General features: G+C 49.4%; 1 protein-coding gene across 3 annotated transcripts in view; it reads right to left on the reverse strand.

The window, feature by feature from the left end:
• Positions 1–19,946, reverse strand: part of NUP210 (nucleoporin 210) — a 100,569-nt gene that overhangs the window by 44,301 nt on the left and 36,322 nt on the right. For all 3 annotated transcript variants that reach the window (XM_004284327.4, XM_049716004.1, XM_033414055.2), the window contains exons 13-15: positions 18,742–18,940; positions 7,944–8,089; positions 245–466 (exon numbers count right to left, since the gene is read on the reverse strand). In XM_004284327.4, coding sequence (XP_004284375.2) covers positions 245–466; positions 7,944–8,089; positions 18,742–18,940 — 567 coding nt within the window. The remainder of the gene's footprint in view (positions 1–244; positions 467–7,943; positions 8,090–18,741; positions 18,941–19,946) is intronic.

Consider the following 19,946-nt stretch of genomic DNA (forward strand, 5'->3'; position numbering starts at 1 on the left):
CTGGCCAGCGTGTAGCGCGGTCCCAACTGCCGCACCCCGCTAGGCCCAGATGGTGCTTTACTCAACCACCCTGATCCTCAGTCTGCCTGTCTGTGAAATGGGTACAACAGCCACGGCTGTCTCTCAGGGTTGCCTCGAGCAGTTAGATAAACTAATGCTGCGAGGCACAGTGGGGTGCTTGGGGGACGTGACTTTCCATCCCTCGCTCTGGGCAAGGCGGGTCTGGGGGCGGCCCCCCGCTCACCTGCTCGCCCAAGACCTGGCAGGTCACGAGGATCCAGTGTTGCTGGTGATTTCGGGCGGCAGGGGGCCCAAAGAGAGCCAGACTGACGCTGTCCATGTCCTCAGAGGTGACGTTGCGGAAGAACTTGGAAGGCTCCAGGACCCAGGGTCTGGGACCCCCCTCGAAAAGCATCTCTTTTGAGGAGCCGAGGGTCACCAAGGCGACAGAGGAGGGGTCCACAGCCTGTGGGAGAAAAGAGGGGAAGCGTCAACGTCTCCCTGGGAGAGGCGAGCCTGCCAGGGCTGGGGTGGCTCACTCTCTGGTCCTTGCTTTACTTGATGCTGGTTGTCCTGCCAGGAAATGATCTGTTTGGGCATCTGTCTCCCCAGCTGGCCTATAGGCTCATTAAAGGAAAGGCATGTCTGTTTCCTCTTGTATCTGCAGCGCCACCTCAACCACATGAGAAATGAAACACCTTACAGACAAACTGAAATATTTTTAAAAGAGTAAATTACAACTACACTGTGACACTATTTCTCTGCCACCTGATTAGCAATAATCCAAAAGTCTGAGCACACACACTGCTGGTGAGTCCGTAGGGAAACACGTACTCTTTTATAAAATGAATTAACTTGTTTTTTGAGATATAATTGACATGTAACATTATATTCATTTCATTAGTACAACATAGTGTTTTGATATTGGTATATGTTGCAAAATGGTCACCACAATAAGTCTAGTTAACATCTATCACCACACAAAGTTACAATTTTTTCTTCTTGTGATGAGGACTTTTAAGATCTATTCTCTCAGCAATTTTCAAAAACAGTATTATCGAGAAACGTGTTCTATCCCGCTGGGGAGACAGGAAAATGGCACAACCCCAACAGAGGGAAATTTGGCAATATCTACTAAAATGACAGTCACATTTAACCCTTGTCCAAGCAACATTCCTTCTAGGAATGGACTCCGAAGATATGCCTCCATGAATATATAAAACATACACACAGAGCTACGCATTACATTATTACCTTTAAGAGTAAAAGCTTGGAAACAGCACAAACACCCACCAGCAGGGGCCTAGTTAGGTAAACTGTGGTCTATCCATACGATGGAATGTCAAACAAAGATCTTCCCGTGTGGATGTGGAGAGATTTGCAGGTTATTTTCTTTATTTTCCAAGCAAAGAAGCAAAGTGCAGAACAGGATATCTAGCATATTACCCTTGAGTAAGAGAGGAACGGGCAGGGCATAAGAACATACAATCGTTCTTGCTGACTTTTGCAAAAAGAGACACTGAAACTGTAAAATGGAAACTAATCAAAATAGTTTTTGACAAGAGGCAGGGAAGGGATGGAAGTGAGGCTTCTGGGTGTACTTTGAATACGGGTTTAACTTGGGAACCACATAAACAACTTAGACAAAAAATAAGGTTAAAAAAAGCAAACCCTGGGTCTTCCCTGGTGGCGCAGTGGTTGAGAGTCCGCCTGCCGATGCAGGGGACACGGGTTCGTGCCCCGGTCCGGGAGGATCCCACATGCCGCGGAGCGGCTGGGCCCGTGAGCCATGGCCGCTGAGCCTGCGCGTCCGGAGCCTGTGCTCCGTAACGGGAGAGGCCACACAGCAGTGAGAGGCCCGCGTAGCACAAAGAAAAAAAAAAAAAAAAAAAGCAAACCCTAAAACTGAGAAGAAATGGAAACAAATGATTCTACCTGTGACAGGTTGATCATCTCAATGCTGAGAAGACCAAACCTGCATCAATCCCCTCTTCTTGGATTAATTGACCTTAACCTCTGGTGCTTCCCAATATCTTTTAGGCCAAGAGTTGCAAACACCTGTTAGCCCCAAGGTCCAACTCTGATTGGCTGGTAATGGCTATGGGGGTGGGGATCTGTGCTCCTGAGGCCGAATCAGTGCTTGGCAATAAAGGCAGCCAGGATTGATTAGCAATGTCTGCAGTGGGCACAGACAGGCACACACAGAAGCTGTGCCTGCATTGGACCAGAGTCCACAAAGGCAGAGTGACTTCTCGTTCAGAATCGCCAGTGTCCTAGGCATGTGGAGGTTACCAGGAGCCCACATCAAGTGAGTCCTTGACAGCTTAATGCCCAGAACACACAGAATACTTGACAGTTACCTCCGGGCCCGGCTCCCCCAAGCCCTACTCACCTGGACCCCTTAAAGCCCTGTGAGTGTTCGTGCAGATCAGGGCACAACAACCCATCTCAGACCTTCTGCAGCGGAGACGCTGTGGGGATGTCATGAGCCTGGGCTGAGCCAAAGCCTCCCCTACCCAGCCAGTGCCAGCCTCCCCTGTTCCCTCCATTTTGGCCCACGGTGTTTGCCAGCCTGCTGCTGCGGTCATCTCTGCTGACCTGCTCATCAGACCCCTGATGCTGCGCTCAGCTCTTTCCATGCTCTCACCCCCATGGGGGCTGCTTCCCCCAACTGCAGGTACAGACTGATAACCACTCAGCTGTCACCGCAGTCCTGGACCTGAAGCAGTGACCCAGCCAGATGCACCTCCGTATGGAGAGGCAATGTCACTGTGTGACGGCCTTAAGATGTCACATACCCTTGAGGATGGAGGCAGGTCGGGGCAAGGTGATGATCTGCCAACGCCTGTGGGGCTCAGGTCCCCTTGGTTGGGTGCTAAACCCTTAGTAAAGAAAGGGCATCACTTGTCAGTGAGAATTCTGTCCTTTTGACTTTTTTTTTTTTGGCAATATGAATAATTTTCTGAATTTGCTGTCAGTTAGCTCTCCAGGCATCCCTCCTTGAACACGTGTGCACAGGTGTGTACACACACACAATTCCAAGGAGCCCCCCACAGACTCTATCTTGCTACATGCCCACCAAAGAAACCATCAACAGGGCCCTTTTCCTGCTCGTGATGAGGGCCTTTGGCCCTTCCTCCCTGGACACCCCTCCCTCCTGAGACAGCTGCACGGCCTGCTCCCGTGCTTCACTCAGGCCTCTGCGCAAACCTCCCCCTCAGGGAGGCCTTCTTGGATCCCCCGTCCAAGGCAGGACCTCCTGTCACCTGTTACCTCCCTTCCCAGCTGGACCGCCCTTCTCACCACCTGTCATCACTTCCTGTGTGTTCTTAAGTGCATTTGCTTCTCTGTCCCCAAAGCTAGAATGAAGCTGTCACTCAGCTGTGTGACCTTAAGCAGGTTAATGTCTATAAGGCTCAGTCTCCCGTCCTATAAAATGGGTACAATGAGAACCCTGCCTCATGGGTTATCGCAGATTCAAGGGGGCATGGATGGGAGCCCTGAACACACATGTAGCATATGCTCAGTAAATGGCCCCCACTACTGTCAACTGTCACCCCCATTTTGCAGATGGAAAGAGTGAAGCCCAGCAAGCAGAAGCAACTCGTCCAAGTTCACCCAGCTGGCGGGCCCGGGTCTGTTCCGACTCCAGATGCCCTGCTCTCACCCGTCTCATCACCACAACCAGAACAGCTCTGCTATGGACAAAGTAGGTCACTGTAAACCTTGCAGGAGGATTGCTTCCTGACCAGCCCAATAGAAAGACTGTGCAAAAGTACCACATGTCCTATAATTAAAGCTGGAGAATGATCAATTATCACCTTGCTGTGCAATTCTCTTCCCATCCAGGCATAAAAGCGTCACCGAACCGTGTGCCAGGGAGATAGGTTAATAATCAGCATGGCTAATGAAGGACACTGATAAATGGTACTGGGGGCGTCAACACGCAGATACCAGGACAGGCCAAGCAGGAGAGGAGGGGCCCCGTATCGCAGTCGAGACCTTCTCTCTCAGGGACTCAATTTCCTGGTTTGCAAAACAGGAGGGCGTCTGGTCATCAAGAGGCCCTTAGCACCAGCAGTCTGCGTTTCCAGGAGATGGACTACCCGCCTCAGTCCAGGATCCAGAGAAAAGGAGAGGGGAGGGGAGGGGAGAGGCAGTCAGAGGTGACAGTCCCCACCCCCCCCGCCGCCCCGGCACCTGGCTGACCCAGAGGCTCCAGGGTGCACAGCCCACGCTGATCATCACCGGGATGAAGGAGGCAGGCGGGGACCCCAGACCCTGGCACTCCAGGCCCCCAAAGGGTAACCCGCAGGTGGGGTGACAATGTACCCCAAACTGCTGCAGCCAACCAGGCTGAAGAGGAAGTAGTGTGTTGGCTGTGAAGGGAGTTAGGGAACTGGCAAGACAGCCCCCCTCTGTCTGTGGGCCAATTAGACAGAAGAGGTTACAGGTAAGTCGGGCCGGGGGGTGGAGTGGGGGGCTGGCGAGTGGCACCTGTTAGATCTGGGGAGGGTCTTTCTTCTGCCGTGGGGGGCATCCTTACAATGTGCTTCCAAGACACGGCCACTCACCCTCTCCGCCAGCAGCAGGGGTCTCATGGGTGTGACTGTCCTTCCCTGACCTCACCTGCTGCCCACTGCTGCATGAGAACATCCAGCTCTAACCCTCGCTCGACCTGACCCAGGGAGCCTCCAGTCTCATGCCTCACCCCGAGATACACACACGCCTTCTGGTGCCCCACCAGCCGAGCTTCCTGCCTTCACACTCTCGTTCTGCTTCTGCGTTCACAGGTGACCTGTGCCCACAGGACTCTTCGTTACCTCTACTACACTTACTGCGTCTGTCTGCACGTCTGCATTCCTCACAGATGGGCAGCCTCCCAGGGCACAGAGGGTGTGATGTTTCCCTAGATCTGTCTCCCCACCCTGAACCTTGTACTAACAAAGCACCAGGGACTGTCTGCAGAGTGAACTGGCAAGCACAGGCTGGACAAGAACTGGTAGCTGCCCTTCCAGTTTCCACACTCCTCTCTTCCTCAGAGAAAGAACTTCCATTTTATTAGGGTGGTAAATTGCCCAGCTGAAATGACTCCCTCGTCTCTTACAGCTAGCTGTGGCCAGCAGATGAAGTTCCGGCCAATGAGGTGCAGGTGGAAGCTGCTCTTTTAAACTTCTGACAGGAAACTAACTCGGCTCAGAGATGAGCTCTTTCCCCTTCTGGCTATATGGAATGCAGATGTGATAGCTGCAGCTCCAGCAGCCACCTTAGAGCATGAGGCAACTTTGAGGATGAAATCCACATATTAGGACGATGAAGTAGAAAGACAGAAACCTGGGTCCCTGATGACTACAGGGCTGCCACACTAGACCTGTGTGAAACCTCTCATGTGAAAGAGGAACAAACTCTCTATTCACTGAGCCACTGTTATTTTGCGTTTTGTTACTTGCAAATACACCTAATCTTAACAGATATCAAGGCACAAGGAAGATGAGAGAAGAGACACATATCCTGTTCTTTTCCCTATAATTTCTCCAGTCAGGAAGCCACCTTTATTGGGGACATGTCCACCTTATCTTCATCCTTACATCCCAGCTTGGGACAGTGAGCTCAGGGGTTGGCCCCTGATGCTCCAACAAACACCCAGATAATCAGACCATGTGGTCACCTGGACAAGCACCCAGGAGGGGTCCTGAAGAACCTCCTCCCCAGGCTCCATCACACGGCTGGCTGTGGCAGGGCCTCCCCAGGATGACCGCTGCCATCTTAGGGATTTTAGTTTTCTCTCAGCCCTGCTCCCTGAGCCCTCTCACCTCCAGGGTCCTGATCAGTGAGAGGATCTTGACCTTTCAATTTTACGCTGCCATCTTTCCTTCCTCTGCCCTCCCTATCACCCTTTCAACGCTTTACTTTTTCCATGGCATGCATATACAAAATACATTACTTACTAGTTTATTTACTGTCTGTCTCTACCTCTGTCTCTGCTACAATGTCAGCTCATGAGGAAAAGGATTTCTGTGTGGTTTTTTGCACTGTTGTACCCCTAACGTTTAGAGCAGGGACCGGCACCTATGAGTAGGTATTCATATATATTTTGGTTTGGGGGATCAGGAGACCTTGGATTCAGCCCTAGCTAGGTAACCCTGGACACATTTCCCCACTCACTCCTTCTAAATTAAACAACTCTTCTCAAAAAATTAAAAACAGAACTACCACATGACCCAGCAATTCCCATAAATCCTTATGGGCATTTATCCAAAGGAAAGAAAAACACTTACTTTAAAGGAAATCTGTACCCCATGTTCATAGCAGCGTGATTTACAATAGCCAAGATATGGAAACAACTTAAATGCCCATTAATGGATGAATGAATAAAGAAGATGTGACATATATATAGATATAGATATAGATACAGGTATATAGATATAGATACAAAAGAATATTATTCACCCATAAAAAGAAGGAATTTGCAACATTGCCATTTGCAACAACATGGATGGACCTTGAGGGTATCACACTAAGTGAAATAAACCAAGACAGACAAAGACAAATACCTTATGATCTCACTTATAAATGGAATCTAGAAACAAAAAAACAAAAACCACAAACTCATAGAAACAGAGAACAGACTGGTGGCTGCCAGAGGCAGGAATTGGGGGCAAAATGGGTGAAAGTGGTCAAAAAGTACAAACTTCCAAGTACAAAATAAGTGAGTCCTGGGGATGTGAGGTACAGCATGGTGACTCTAGCTAATAACACTGTGCCGCATATGTGAAAGCTGCTAAGAGGGTAGATCTTAAAAGTTCTCATCACACACACACAAAACTTGTAACAATGCATGGTGATGGATGTTAACTAGACTTATTGTGGTGACCATTTCACAATAGATACAAATATTGAATCACTCTGTTGTCCTAAGGAAACTAACACAAGGTTATACATCAATTATATCTCAATAAGAAATCCACAACAACCCTTGGTTGTCGTCTGCTCTGTATCAGGCAGTGTGCCCAGGGCTAGGGGTGCAGCGATGAAGAATTCTTATGTCACTGAGCTAGCTTCTAATGGCTGAGGGGGAGAAGAAAATGCATCCCAAATCAAGGGGACCAGAGCTATCCTAGCGGCTGGGACTGGTGCCCGGGAAATGCAAGTGCTGACTGGCCCAGCCTGGGAGGCCCGCCCCACAGGAGGGGCAGGCCCACGATCCCCGGGCCTCCCGAGCGAGGCTGCCTGGCCGCACCCTGGAGGAAGGGCCAGGGTTTCCTTGTTCACACAGTAACAGCTAACCCTTACTGAGCGCTCAGTACCTCCTAGGGACGGTTCTCAGCCCACCTGGTTCGTGAGCTCAGCTCATCGTCACCACAACCCTGGGAGGCAGGTGCTGTATCAGCCCCATTTACAGGCAGGGAAACTGAGGCCCAGGGAAATTACATCAGCCAAAGTCACAGAGTTGGTGCTGGACCTGGACTGAAACTCGGGAGTTGGTGTCAAACAAAGGCAGCATGCTCTGAGTAGGAACACTCTAAATGCCTTCTGCACGAAGACGCACGGGGGACCCAGACGCTGACGGTTACCTGGCATCAGGCGAGGGGCACATCCAGACCTGACCCAGGCCCCGAGGCCCCAGAATCTGCACCACGTGCCAGGGCCATTGTCCCCACGCCAGGGTTCTGTGGAGACCCTGCAGGGTGAGTCTCTACTGGACCAGGAGCCCCTCTGTCCCGATCCGTGTGGGAATCATTTCATCCACAAGGATGTCGGCGCTCACCGTCTGCCACCAGGGAGGCCCTGCCCCTGCTCCATACTCCTAATTTCAGCTTGACAATCACCTCTGTAGCTGTCCCAAAAGCTATTCTGAACAATCAGTGTTTTAACACACATTCACCAGAGCAGATGGATAATTTGCACCAGGGAACGGGGGGAGGGCAGGGCCTGGGGCTCACCTTGAGGGGCAGGTAGGCGGCAATGGTGATGCGGGCACTCAGGTGGATGTGGCCGTGCTTGTAGCTCACGAGGAGCGCGGTGTAGCCCTGGGCCTCTGCCCTCACCGTGACACCGCTGCAGTGCTCAGGCCCCGGCCGCAGCCTCCCTGCAAGAAGAGAACCACAAGGTCACTGACACCTTGCCTCTGCCGGGAAAGACAGGACAGGCTGACCGCCCTCTTCCATTCTGGGCTTGAAACGAATCTTTTTAACTTACCATTTTAAAGTATAATTCCCATACCAAAGAGCACATGACACATTGTAAGCACACAACTCACAATTTTTCCCCCACAAGCTGAACACGCTCTGTTTCCAGGACCAGGATCAAGAAGCAGTACGACCTGCACACTACCCCTGGGATCTCCTGTGGACCCTTCTGGTCAGGAGCCCCGCCCCAGAGGAAAACCACTGTTCACTGACTTCTAAGAGCACAGCTGAATTCTGCTGGCTCTGGACTCCATACGAAGGGGACCTCCTTGGTACCTGCCCCCTTCAACTCAACACTGGCGGTGAGATTCCACCTTATGTTTCGCACGCTGTAGATCTTCCACTCACATTTGTGCGTTACGCTGCCGTGGGAGCAGACGGCGGTTTCTCCACGCTACAGGGACCACGCGGGGCTGCGACGAGTCGCGCTGCTGTGCGCGTGTGTGCGTGTTTCTTTGGGGACGTATTCGCCTCTTCAGAGGGGTGCACCCCGAGGAGTGGGAGTGCAGATAGTGGGAGTGTGTGCTCAGCTTCCCTCATTATCGCCAATTCCCTTTCCCAAAATGGCTGATGGACTTACACTGCCTCTAGTGGCTGTGAAACATCCCTGCCAATCCTTGGTAAATATTTTCCATCTTTTATTAATTAAAAAAAATTCTGGTACAATACACATTAACATAAACTTTTACCACGGTAATAACGTTTCCAGTTCAGTGGCATTAGGTACATTCACACTGTTGTGAACCACCACTCATCTCCAGACCACTTCTCATCTCGCAAAACTGAAACTCTGAACCCATTAAATATAACTTCCCAACTCTCACCCCCTCCAGCCCCTGGCAACCACCATTCTACTCTCTGTCTATATGAATTAATGCTGCTATAAACATGGACATACAAGTATTTCATCAAGATTCTGCTTGCAATTATTTTGGGTATATACCCAGAAATGGGATTGCTGGATCATATAGCAGTTCCATGTTTACTGTCTTTTTATTTTTTTGGCCGCATCGGGTCTTAGTTTTGGCACACGGGATCTTTCATTGCGGCATGCAGGCTTCTCTCTAGCTGTGGCGTGCGGGCTTCTCTCTCTAGTTGTGGCACGTGGGTTTTCTCTCTCTAGCTGTGGCACCGGGCTCCAGGGCACATGGGCTCTGTAGTTTGTGGCATGCGGGCTCTCTCACTGAGGCCCGCGAGCTCAGTAGTCATGGCACGCGGGCTTAGTTGCCCCAGGGCATGTGGGATCTTAGTTCCCCGACCAGGGATCGAACTCGCGTCGCCTGCGTTGGAAGGTGGATTCTTTACCACTGGACCGCCAGGGAAGTCCCCCACGTTTAATTTTTCAAGAGCCTCCATACTGTTTTCCACAGTGGCTGCACCATTTTACATTCCCACCAACAGAGCACAAGGGTTTTAATATCTACACATCCTCAGCAACACTTGTTTTTTTTCTGTCTTTTTGCTAGGAGCCATCCTAAAGGGGTTTAGGTGGTATCTCACTGTGGTCTTAATTTGAATTTATATCATGATTAGAGATGATCTTTTCATATACTGGTTGGCCATTTGTATATCATCTTTAGAGCAATGTCTATTCAAATCCTTCATCCATTTTTTTCATTAGGTTATTTATTATTGTCAACTTGTAGGAGTTCTTTATATATTCTATAAATTTATTTATTTATGGCTGCATTGGGTCTTCGTTGCTGCGCAGGGGCTTTCTCTAGTTGGGGCGAGCGGGGGCTACTCTTCGTTGTGGTGTGTGGGCTTCTCCTTGCAGTGGCTTCTCTTGTTGCGAAGCACCGGCTCTAGACGCCTGGGCTTCAGTAGTTGTGGCGCACGGGCTCAGTAGCTGTGGCTCGTGGGCTCTAGAGTGCAGGCTCAGTAGTTGTGACGCACGGGCTTAGCTGCTCCGCGGCATGTGGGATCTTCCTGGACCAGGGATCGAACCCATGTTCCCGGCATTGGCAGGCGGATTGTTAACCACTGAGCCACCAGGGAAGCCCCATATATTCTAGGTATGAACCCCATATCAGACATATGATTTGCAAATATTTTCTCCATTCCATAGGTTGCCTTTTATTTTTAAGACTTTTTTAGAGCAGTTTTAGGTTCACAGAAAAATTAAGAGAAAGGCACAGAGATGTCCTACGTACTCCCTACCCTCATATATACACAGCCTCCCCCATTATCAACATCCTCTCCCAAAGTGGTACACTTGTTACAACTGATGCTCCTACACTGACACACCACAATCACCGGAAGTCCACAGTTCACATTAGGGCTCCCTCTTGGTGTCGTGCATACTATGGGTTTTCACAAATGTGTAACGACATGTATCCGTCATTATAGTATCACACCGAGTATTTTCTGGGCTCTCTATTCTATTCCATCGGACTGTAAGTCTGTGCAAATGCCACTCTGTTTTGATTACTGTAACTTGTAATAAGTCCTGAAAATGGGAAGAATGAGATCTCCAAGTCTGTTCTTTTCTCAGCATTGTTTTTGCTATTCCGGATCCTTTGAGATTCCACATGAATGCTATTTTTCTAAATTCATTTTACACCTAAGAGTTCTTTTGGTGGAATCTTGAGGGTTTTCACATATAAGATCATGTTATTTGCAAACAGATAAGTTTACATCTTCCTTTCCAATTTTGGGTCTTTCATTTCCTTTTCTTGCTTAATAGCTCTGGCTAGACTTCCAGTATTATATTGAAGTGGTGATAGCAGGCAACCTTGTCTTGTTCCTGATCTTAGGGTAAATAAAAGCTTTCAGCCATCCACCATGGAGCATGATGTTAGCTGTGGGTTTTTCTTATATGGCTTTTATTATGTTCATGTAGTTTCCTTCTATGCCCAGTTTGTAGGCTGATTTTACCATAAAAATGTTTTGAGACTTGTCAGCTGATTCTTCTGCATCAATTGAGATAATCATGCGGTCTTCTTCCTACATTCTGTTAATGTGATGTATCACATCAGTTTTAGACTACTGAAACAATGCATTCCAGGCATAAATCCCACCTGTTCACGGTGTTTAATCCTTTTAATATGCTGCTGAATGCAGTTTGCTAGTATTTTGTTGAGGATTTGTCCATCCACGTGCATAAGGGATATTGGTCTGTACTTTTCTTGTAGTATCTTTGTCTGGCTTTGGTATCAGGATCATGCTAGCTTCACAGAATGAGTTAGGAAGTGTTCCCTCTAATTTTTTAGAAGAAGGATAAGTGTTAGTTCTTTAATTCACCTGTGAAGCCATCAGGTCCAAGGACTTTCTTTGTCAGGAAGCTCTTGATTACTGATCCAGTCACCTTGCTAGTAATGAGTCTATCCAGATTTTCTATTTCTTTGTGACTCGGTCTAGGCAGGTTTTGTATTTCTAGGAATTTGTCGTATTATCCAGGTTATCCAATTCGTTAGGGTACAATTGTTCACAATCCTTTTTATTTCTCCACAGTCAGTGGTAATGTCTCCACGTTCACTTCTATTTTAATAGTTTGTCTCCTCTTTTTTTCTTAGTCAGTCTAGCTAACACTCTGCCAACTTTGCTAATCTTTCCAAAGCACCAACTTTGGGTTTTGTTGATTTTCTCTATTGCTTTCCTATTCTCTGTTTTATCTCTGCTCTAATCTTTATTGTCAGCTTCCTTCTGCTAGCTTTGGGTTTAATTCATTCTTCTTTTTCTAGTTTTCTAAGCTGCACAAAGTGAGGTTATTGATTTGAGATCTTGTTTTGCAGTGTAAGCACTTATAGCTATAAATTACCCTTTTAGCACTGTTTTGCTGTGTCCCTAAGTTTGGTACGTCCTGTTTCGTTTTCCTTCATCTCTAAGTAATTTCTAATTCCCCTTGTGATTTCTTTGACAAAATTGTTCTTTATGAGTATGTTATGTAATTTCCACAAATTTGTGAATTTTCCACTTTTCTTCTGTTACTGATTTCTAACGTCCTCCCATTGTGCTTGGAGAAGATACCTTGTATGATATCTACCTTTTAAAATCTACTAAGACATAAGTTGTACTCTAACACGTGGTCTGTCCTGGAGAAGGCCCCACGTGCACTTGTGTGTTGTGTTGGTGGGTAGGGTCGCATGTGTCTTAGATCTGGTTGCTACACTGTGTTGTTCAAGTCCTCTACTTCCTCGCTCATCTTCTGTCTGGTTGTTCTATCCAATCCTGAGAGTGGGGTATTGAAAGCTCCAACTATTATTTAGAACCGACTATTTCTCCCTCAGTTATGCCCATTTTTGCTTCATATATCTTGATGACCTGTCATTAGGGGTGAAAATGTTTACAGTTTTATTTTCCAGCTGTACTGAATATACAGTGCTTTCTTTGTCTCTTGTAACAATTTCTGATTTAAAGTCTATTTGTCTGATGTTAGTATAACCACCATGCTCTCTTATGGTTACTGTTTGCACGGCATGGACTGTCTTTTTCAATCCTTTCATGTTCAAATTTTGTGTCTTTTTTTAAATTTATTTTTTATTTTTGGCTGCATTGGGTGTTCGTTGCTGTGTGCGGGCTTTCTCTAGCTGTGGCAAGTGGGGCTACTCTTCGTTGTGGTGCATGGGCTTCTCATTGCGGTGGCTTCTCTTGTTGAGGAGCACAGGCTCTAGGCGCACAGGCTTCAGTAGTTGTGGCTCGCGAGCTGTAGAGCACAGGCTCACCAGTTGTGGCACGCAGGCTTAGTTGCTCTGCGGCATATGGGATATTCCCGGACCAGGGCTGGAACCTGTGTCCCCTGCATTGGCAGGCGGATTCTTAACCACTGCGCCACCAGGGAAGTCCCAACTTTTTTGTGTCTTTGGAACTAAAATGAGTCTCTTATAGATGGCATGGCGGGATCATACATTTTTACCCATTCTACTAATCTGCCTTTTGTTTGGAGAATTTAATCCATTTGCAGTTAAAATAATTACTAAAGACATTTCTTTTACTCTGCTGTTTGTTTTCTATATGCCTTCTGGCTCTTTTGTCCCTCATTTCCTGCTTGGCCATCTTCTTTTGCTCTTAGCTGATTTTTTGTAGTGAATCATTTTACTGCCCTTCTCATTTCCTTTTGTGTATATTCTATGGCTATTTTCTTTCTGGTTACCGCAGGATTACATTTAACATCCTAAAGTTATAATGGTCTAATGCCAATTTACACCAGCTTAACTTCAATAACATATAAAAACTCTGCTCCTGTACAGCTCTGACCCCACCCCCTTTCAGTTACTGATGTCACAGAATTACACCTTTATGCATCGTGTGTCCAAAAACAGACTGTGTTTTTTAAAAATACATTAGTCTCTTAAATCAAAAAACAAAAAGTGGAGATACCAACTGAAGTTACAATAGCACCAGCTTTTCTAATCATCTGTGTGTTTCCTTAATTTCTTCACAGGGCTTTGTCCTTCATTTAAACCTGAAGGATGCCCCTCGTTGCAGCCAGGTCTGGTGGTAAAGGTCGCTCAGCTTTGGTTGATCTGGGAAGGTCTAAATTTCTCCCTCAGTTTTGAAGGACAGTTTTGCCAGATATAGGATTCTTGGTTGACAGCTTTTTTCCTTCAACACTTTGAATACATCAAGCCCACGCCATCCGGCCTCCAAGGTTTCTGATGAGAAATCTCCTGATCCTACTGGAGAAAATCAGATGAAAACTAACTTTCTCGGGCTTCCCTGGTGGCGCAGTGGTTGAGAGTCCGCCTGCCGATGCAGGAGACACGGTTTCGTGCCTCGGTCTGGGAAGATCCCACATGCCGCAGAGCGGCTGGGCCCCTGAGCCACGGCCGCTGAGCCTGCGCGTCCGGAGCCTGTGCGTCCGGAGCCTGTGCTTTGCAACGGGAGAGGCCACAACAGTGAGAGGCCTGCATACCACAAAAAAACAAAACAAAACAAAAAAAAACTAACTTTCTCTCAGCTCTACAGATGCTAACAATGTACCTTCACACCCAGGCCAGGTCTCTACTCGTCTTCCATGCAGTTTCTTCATATGCATTACTTCCTGGAGCCGACAGTTCTTAGAATTGATAGTAAATGAATTCCCTTTTTTGTGTGTGTGTGTGAAGAAGCGCTCTTTAATTGCGCAGGGACGGCCCACAGGTGTAGCAGGAAGGACCACACAGAGAACACCTTGATTCCAGGTCTAGCTTTGCTCAAGCCAAGCGGTTCTTGCTGAGTTACTTGTTATAGGAATCACCGCAGAGAGCTAGGCAAACAGAAGGCATTTGTGTTTTCCTCTTTTAATCCCTAGATCAATTGTTTCCAGACTCCAGTATTTTCCAGACCAGCAAAATTGTTCACTTTGTCTTATTGGACTGCTCGGTGAGCCGCTGGAACAGATAATAATCATTTGTAATTAGAACATCAATTCTTTGCAGGTAAGTAGGTGTCTTTGGGTTGTTTTAAAAGCCCTTTAATAGTAGTTTCCTTTAACTCCCAAAGAGACTAAATATTCCTCCTGTTATTTTCTTGCCTCTATCCTTGTGCCAGTAAGGCTTTTTCAAAAAAATACAGAGCACAGAGGAAAATGTGGGGCCAATGAATTCCCATTTAAATTCTATTCTCATTGTTTCCTCTGTGTGGGTTAGTTGGATTGTGAGCTCCACAAGGGGAAGTTCTGGAATCACCCCTCAACATCCCAGGTTTTCAAATACTATGTATTCGACATAATAACAAAAATTTAATAAAGATACTTACGTTACCATGTCTTATGCAACAGAATATTTTCCCGTAGTGTCGTGATGTCAGTTGAGTTGTAGTATTATTTTGAGACCAGAGTTTAAGGAAACAGAATTTAATATTTCCAGTGTCTATCTTATGAGGTCTTTAGAAGCCAAAAATTATTACAGATTTTCAAGCTAGAAATGAAAAGGCCACTGGATTATCCGACAGTTTTCACTTCAAATAAAGTAAATATCAATCTTGAATAACCCACATAAACAGAAAGCTCTTTGGGTCCTTTTTTTGTTTGTTTTTGTTTTGTTTTTTTGGTTGGTTGGTTGTTTGCTAAAGAATAAAGGGGTCTTGAGACCGATTAGTGAGAAAACCACTGTGGTTTATCCCCAGCTGTGACTGGTCCGTTTCCTGCTCTGACCTCATAGGTGCCACTGTGATGTATTCACAGAAAACCTATAGAAGTCCCTGCTGGGCCCAGGTTTTGGGTCTTTATAGCCCAGGAAGCTGCCTTTGGTGACCTGATGGCATTGGACCCACAGTTGGCTTGTTTTTTGCTTTTTACCGCTGTTTTGTTTATTTTTTCTTTTTTCTCTACTCTTTTATTTTTCTTTAGTTTCTTTGTTCTTTTTCTCATTTTATCTGAATTTTTTTTTTGTATTTTTAGTACAGTTAGTATCGTTAGAATTGTTGGTATAGTTAGTGTAGGTAGTATTATTATTAGCACAGTAAGTATAGTTAGCGTTGTTAGTTAATATTGTCACTTAGTGTAGTTAGCAGGTCACCATGGTGCAGGGCCTCACTGAGGCCTCCCTGCTGACAAGGAGGCTCGTGTGGACTGTTCCAGGCTCCTCAGGACCACTGGCCGAGGTAGCTTCGCCAAGGTGACATTGGCCCAGATGGCCATCAGGGTCGTTAAGGAAACTCAGCAGAGCTCCTCCAGCCTCCAGGCACTTTTCCATGAAGTGCACAGCATGAAGGTTTTAAATCACCCAACATCATAAAGTTATCTGAGGTGACTGACCGGAGGAGACCTGTTGGACCACTTACAGGCCGCAGGACACACGGAGGCCCGGGGCACATGGGCAGCTGGTCTCTGCCCTGCAGCACGGCCACCAGGAGGGGATCGAGCCTGGGACCTGAGCCAGGATATCTCCTCTCTGAGGATGAGATGGACACGACAGCTGCAGACTTGGGCCCCAGCGTGAGTTCACGGGCAGAGGAGCCTCGCGTCCCCACGCAGCTGTACGGGGACAAAGTGGGCGGCCTGAGGAGTGCCAGGAGTCTGGGCAGAGGCCAGAGAGCCCGCCGGTCCCCCAGCCAGCCTGGAGGCAAGGACCACCACCTCCAGCCCAGCCCTGTGGCGGGGCCCGGGGCCTCCCCTCCCCCCACAGCACCAGCTGCCACACTGGAGCCTCAGAGAAAGCCGCACGCCCCCAGGGCGGGACCCTCCTGGGCACCCTGACGCTGGGACCCCCGCCTCGCCCTCTGGCAGCCAGAACCGGCAGCGGGTGGCTGGGAGATTCTCGAACTTTATCAGAAAGCATCTACGTTTCAGGCTGCCAGGCAAGAAGCGTCACAGCAACGTGAGCCCAGTGTGACCCCTTTTGGACGGCGGAGGAAGGGCGGACCGCATTTAAATGCAGAGCAAGAGGACGCGGAGCCAGCAGCCTGGCGACGCTCCCGGGGCCATGTGGGGCCATGTGGGGCCATGTGGGGCCATGAGGGATGCATCGTGCCGCTCTGAGCACGTGTGGTGTTTCTCTGGGGGGCGTATTTCAGCACTTCTGTCGGGTGTGTCCCAAGGAGTGCAGGATCTCACCTCCGGTCCTTAGCACCTATGTTCAGCTTTCGTCACTTCTGCCAACTATCCTTCCCCAAATGGCTGGGTCACGTCACACTGCTACTCACAGCTGCGCTGCATCCCTGCCAATACTTGGTATTTTCCACCTGTTTAAAAAATGCCATTCTGGTGGAAATTTAGTTTTCTTTCCAAACATTTAGAAAGAAATCATGCCGTGAAGCTCCGCAAACCTGTCCCCTAGATTCTGCAGCTAACACTTGTTTCTGTTTCTCTGCTGCATATCTATCCACCACCTCCCCGTCCATCAGTCCATTCCACTTTCTTATGCCTCGAAAAGTGAGCCGTGGGGCTTCCCTGGCAGTCCAGTGGTTGAGACTTCGCCTTCCAATTCAGGGGGTGCGGGTTCGATCCTTGGTCGGGGAGCTAAGATCCCACATGCCTCACGGGCAAAAAAACAAAACATAAAACAGAAGCAATATTGTAACAAATTGAATAAAGACTTTAAAAAATGGTCCACATCAAAAATATCTTAAAGAAAAAACAAAAAAATGAGCCGCAGGCACCAGTACGCTTCATCCTAAACGCTTTCGCACACACAGAATTATCTGCAGGTCAGTATTTCTTTAGGGTTCTTTTTCTCTTAAGGTCAAATTTACACAGGTGAAACGCACAGATCTGGAGCAGAGCACGCCAGGAATTCTGACAAATGCAGAGCTGGGACCTAGGACTGTGGAACCCAAACCCTGTCCACTATCCTTTATTCCGGGGACCTCCTGGCTGCAGCCTGTGGACGCCCCTCTAGGACGCGCGTGGGGGCCGGTGCAAGCAGCAGGCTCCTCTCCTGCCATTGGTGGGCCTCTCTCTCCCACACTGATGTTTGCTTCCACCCTAAACAGTGGCCTCACTGGGGACACAGTCCATAAAGCCCAGTTTCTCCTGGACAGTCAGAGAGGATGCAGCAGCACCTCCAGGGAAGGATGTGAATGCGATGATGTCCAGGGACGTTCTGTGACGTCCAAGCAGCTTCACGCTCAAACGGCTCTGTGAGTGCCGACGACCACGGTGGCGGCGTGGAAAGCCGCTCGGTCCCACAGGCGAGCCTACAAACACCTCTGCTGTCAAGCTTCCTGAACTCTGCCAGCATCACGTGGTCACTCCTCTGCTCCAAAACCAGCGGTGGCCCCCACTTCTGGCCCCTGAGGTCCATGCCCCCCCAAGCCCCCCGTGATTCCGGATTCGACAGGTTCCGCCACGCCAGGCCACTGTGCGTACACACCCCACGGGTGTGCCTGCGAACGCTGCTCCCCACCCACTCTAACCCTGCCCAGAGTGTACTCACCATCAGTCCTTGGTTTTCGTCACCTGCAATCGGAGGGCACTCCCTGGGTTGACTCCCCTGGGAGGCCCTGCTTCCCGGGGGACTAAGGATCCAGGGTCAGTGTCAGACACACCCAGCTCCACATCCCTTGTGGCCCGGGAACCTCACGGGACCTTGGGCAGCGCGACGCAGCCTCAGTCTCTTCGTCTGACACGTGACCCAACCACAGCCCCTCCTCCCACGGTGGCTGTGACGCCTGGTGAGGTCACGCACGCCAAGTGCACACACCACGCCCGGAAGGGTTGACACCCTATGAGACGGTGGCTGAGCATAGCTGCCACCATCACCACCGATATCACTGCCCAGCCCTGCAGGGGGTGCTTGGCTTCGATGGCCCTGGAGGGATGGACCGTGCAGTCACTAAGGTGTTATAGTTCTGTAACCCGTCAGAACCCCTATTGACAGTGTATCCTGAGCACCTGTCACATTCCAGGCACCGCGACGGGCATGGTGACATGCGCCTCTACTTCGGATGACACCCGTTTTAGAGATGTGGAAACTGAGGCTCAGAAAGCCGAGTGACATGCAACCACATGACAGTAAGATCCAGACCAGACCACTGCTGATGGTGGACAAGGGGACAAATGCCATTCCTCAGGCTATGACCTTGCTGCTGGTTCAGCCCCTGAATTAGGAATCTGGGGCAGCCCACGCTGAGAACCCAGGCCGTTGGCCCCGACCCTGCCGGCCGGCAGCCGCTCACAGCGCTGCTTTACCTGGGAGCGGCTGGAACACGCCCTGGTTCTCCATCTCCACCGCCAAGTCGAAGTGGGAGCAGTCGCTCAGCGTGACCACCTCGTCAGCCCCACCGGGCATGAGGCCGTGGATCCTCAGGGGCAGCTCCAGGCTCTGGCCCATGCTGGCCTCCACGGGGCACGGGGCGAACTCCATGCCGCTGGGCTCAATCACGTACACCTGGAGGACAGGGGCGTGCATGGTTGGCAGGCTCCTCGGAGGAGGAACAGCCGCTGCTCAGCTTTCCTGAGACCCTGTGTATGAGCACTGAGGACCCATCGGTGAGAAGCCTGAGCTTGGGGGACACGATGGTGTGTACTGAGGGCAGGGAGACCTTCAGGACAGAGCCGTCAGGGAAGGCCTCCCTGGGAGGCTGCTGTAGAAGCTCAGACCTGGGAGCCATGTCAGAGGCAGCCAGACAAAGATCTGGGAAGACGAGACGGTCCGTGCAAAGGTCCTGAGGCACATACGGCTCAGCACACTGGATGAACATGAAGAAGGTGAGTGTGCAGGGTGAGAGGGGCATCACCACCAACAACACTAATACTTACACCACACAAACTTTTCACACGCCAGGCTCTGTTCCAAGAACAGAATGAACTCATCCCATCCTCTCAGCTTCCTTGTTAAGAAGGTTCTATTATCAACCTGTCTGCCTGATGAGGAACCTGGCACGGGAGGTTAAGAGCCTGCCCGGCTGGAGCACGGTGGTGTCTGGACCGGGCGGCGGCCCTGGAAGCCAGGTTCTGACCACTACACATGCTCAGGAACTGTCCTCAGGCTCTGGGCTGAGCAGCCAGGTGAGAGGGGCACATTTACTGCGATAAAGAAGCTTGGGGGCAAGGGAGGGGGCAACCTGGTCACAGATTATCCAAATACTTGACAATTGTGCTGCAGTTAAGGGGTCTCAGTTACAACCCTCCTTACACGAGTTACATGGATCTTTAGGTAGGTGCGTGTGGATCGAAATAAAAGGAGGAGAAAAACCTGTACGTCAATGTCCCAAACAGTGTAGGAGAAGGTTGGGGATGGACGCGCTGCATACGGAGCTTTCATGTCAGCCCTAAATGAGGTAATAAAACAGGCTGAGATCAGGGTCAGTCGGTCAGGAAAGAGTTGGGGTCCGGAGGCCACCAGGTGGGGCTGGCAGAGGCTCGGCTGCCGGTGGCCACTCCCACCTTCGGCC

Source organism: Orcinus orca, chromosome 10 (genome assembly GCF_937001465.1).
Source record: "Orcinus orca chromosome 10, mOrcOrc1.1, whole genome shotgun sequence".
NCBI lineage: Eukaryota > Metazoa > Chordata > Mammalia > Artiodactyla > Delphinidae > Orcinus > Orcinus orca.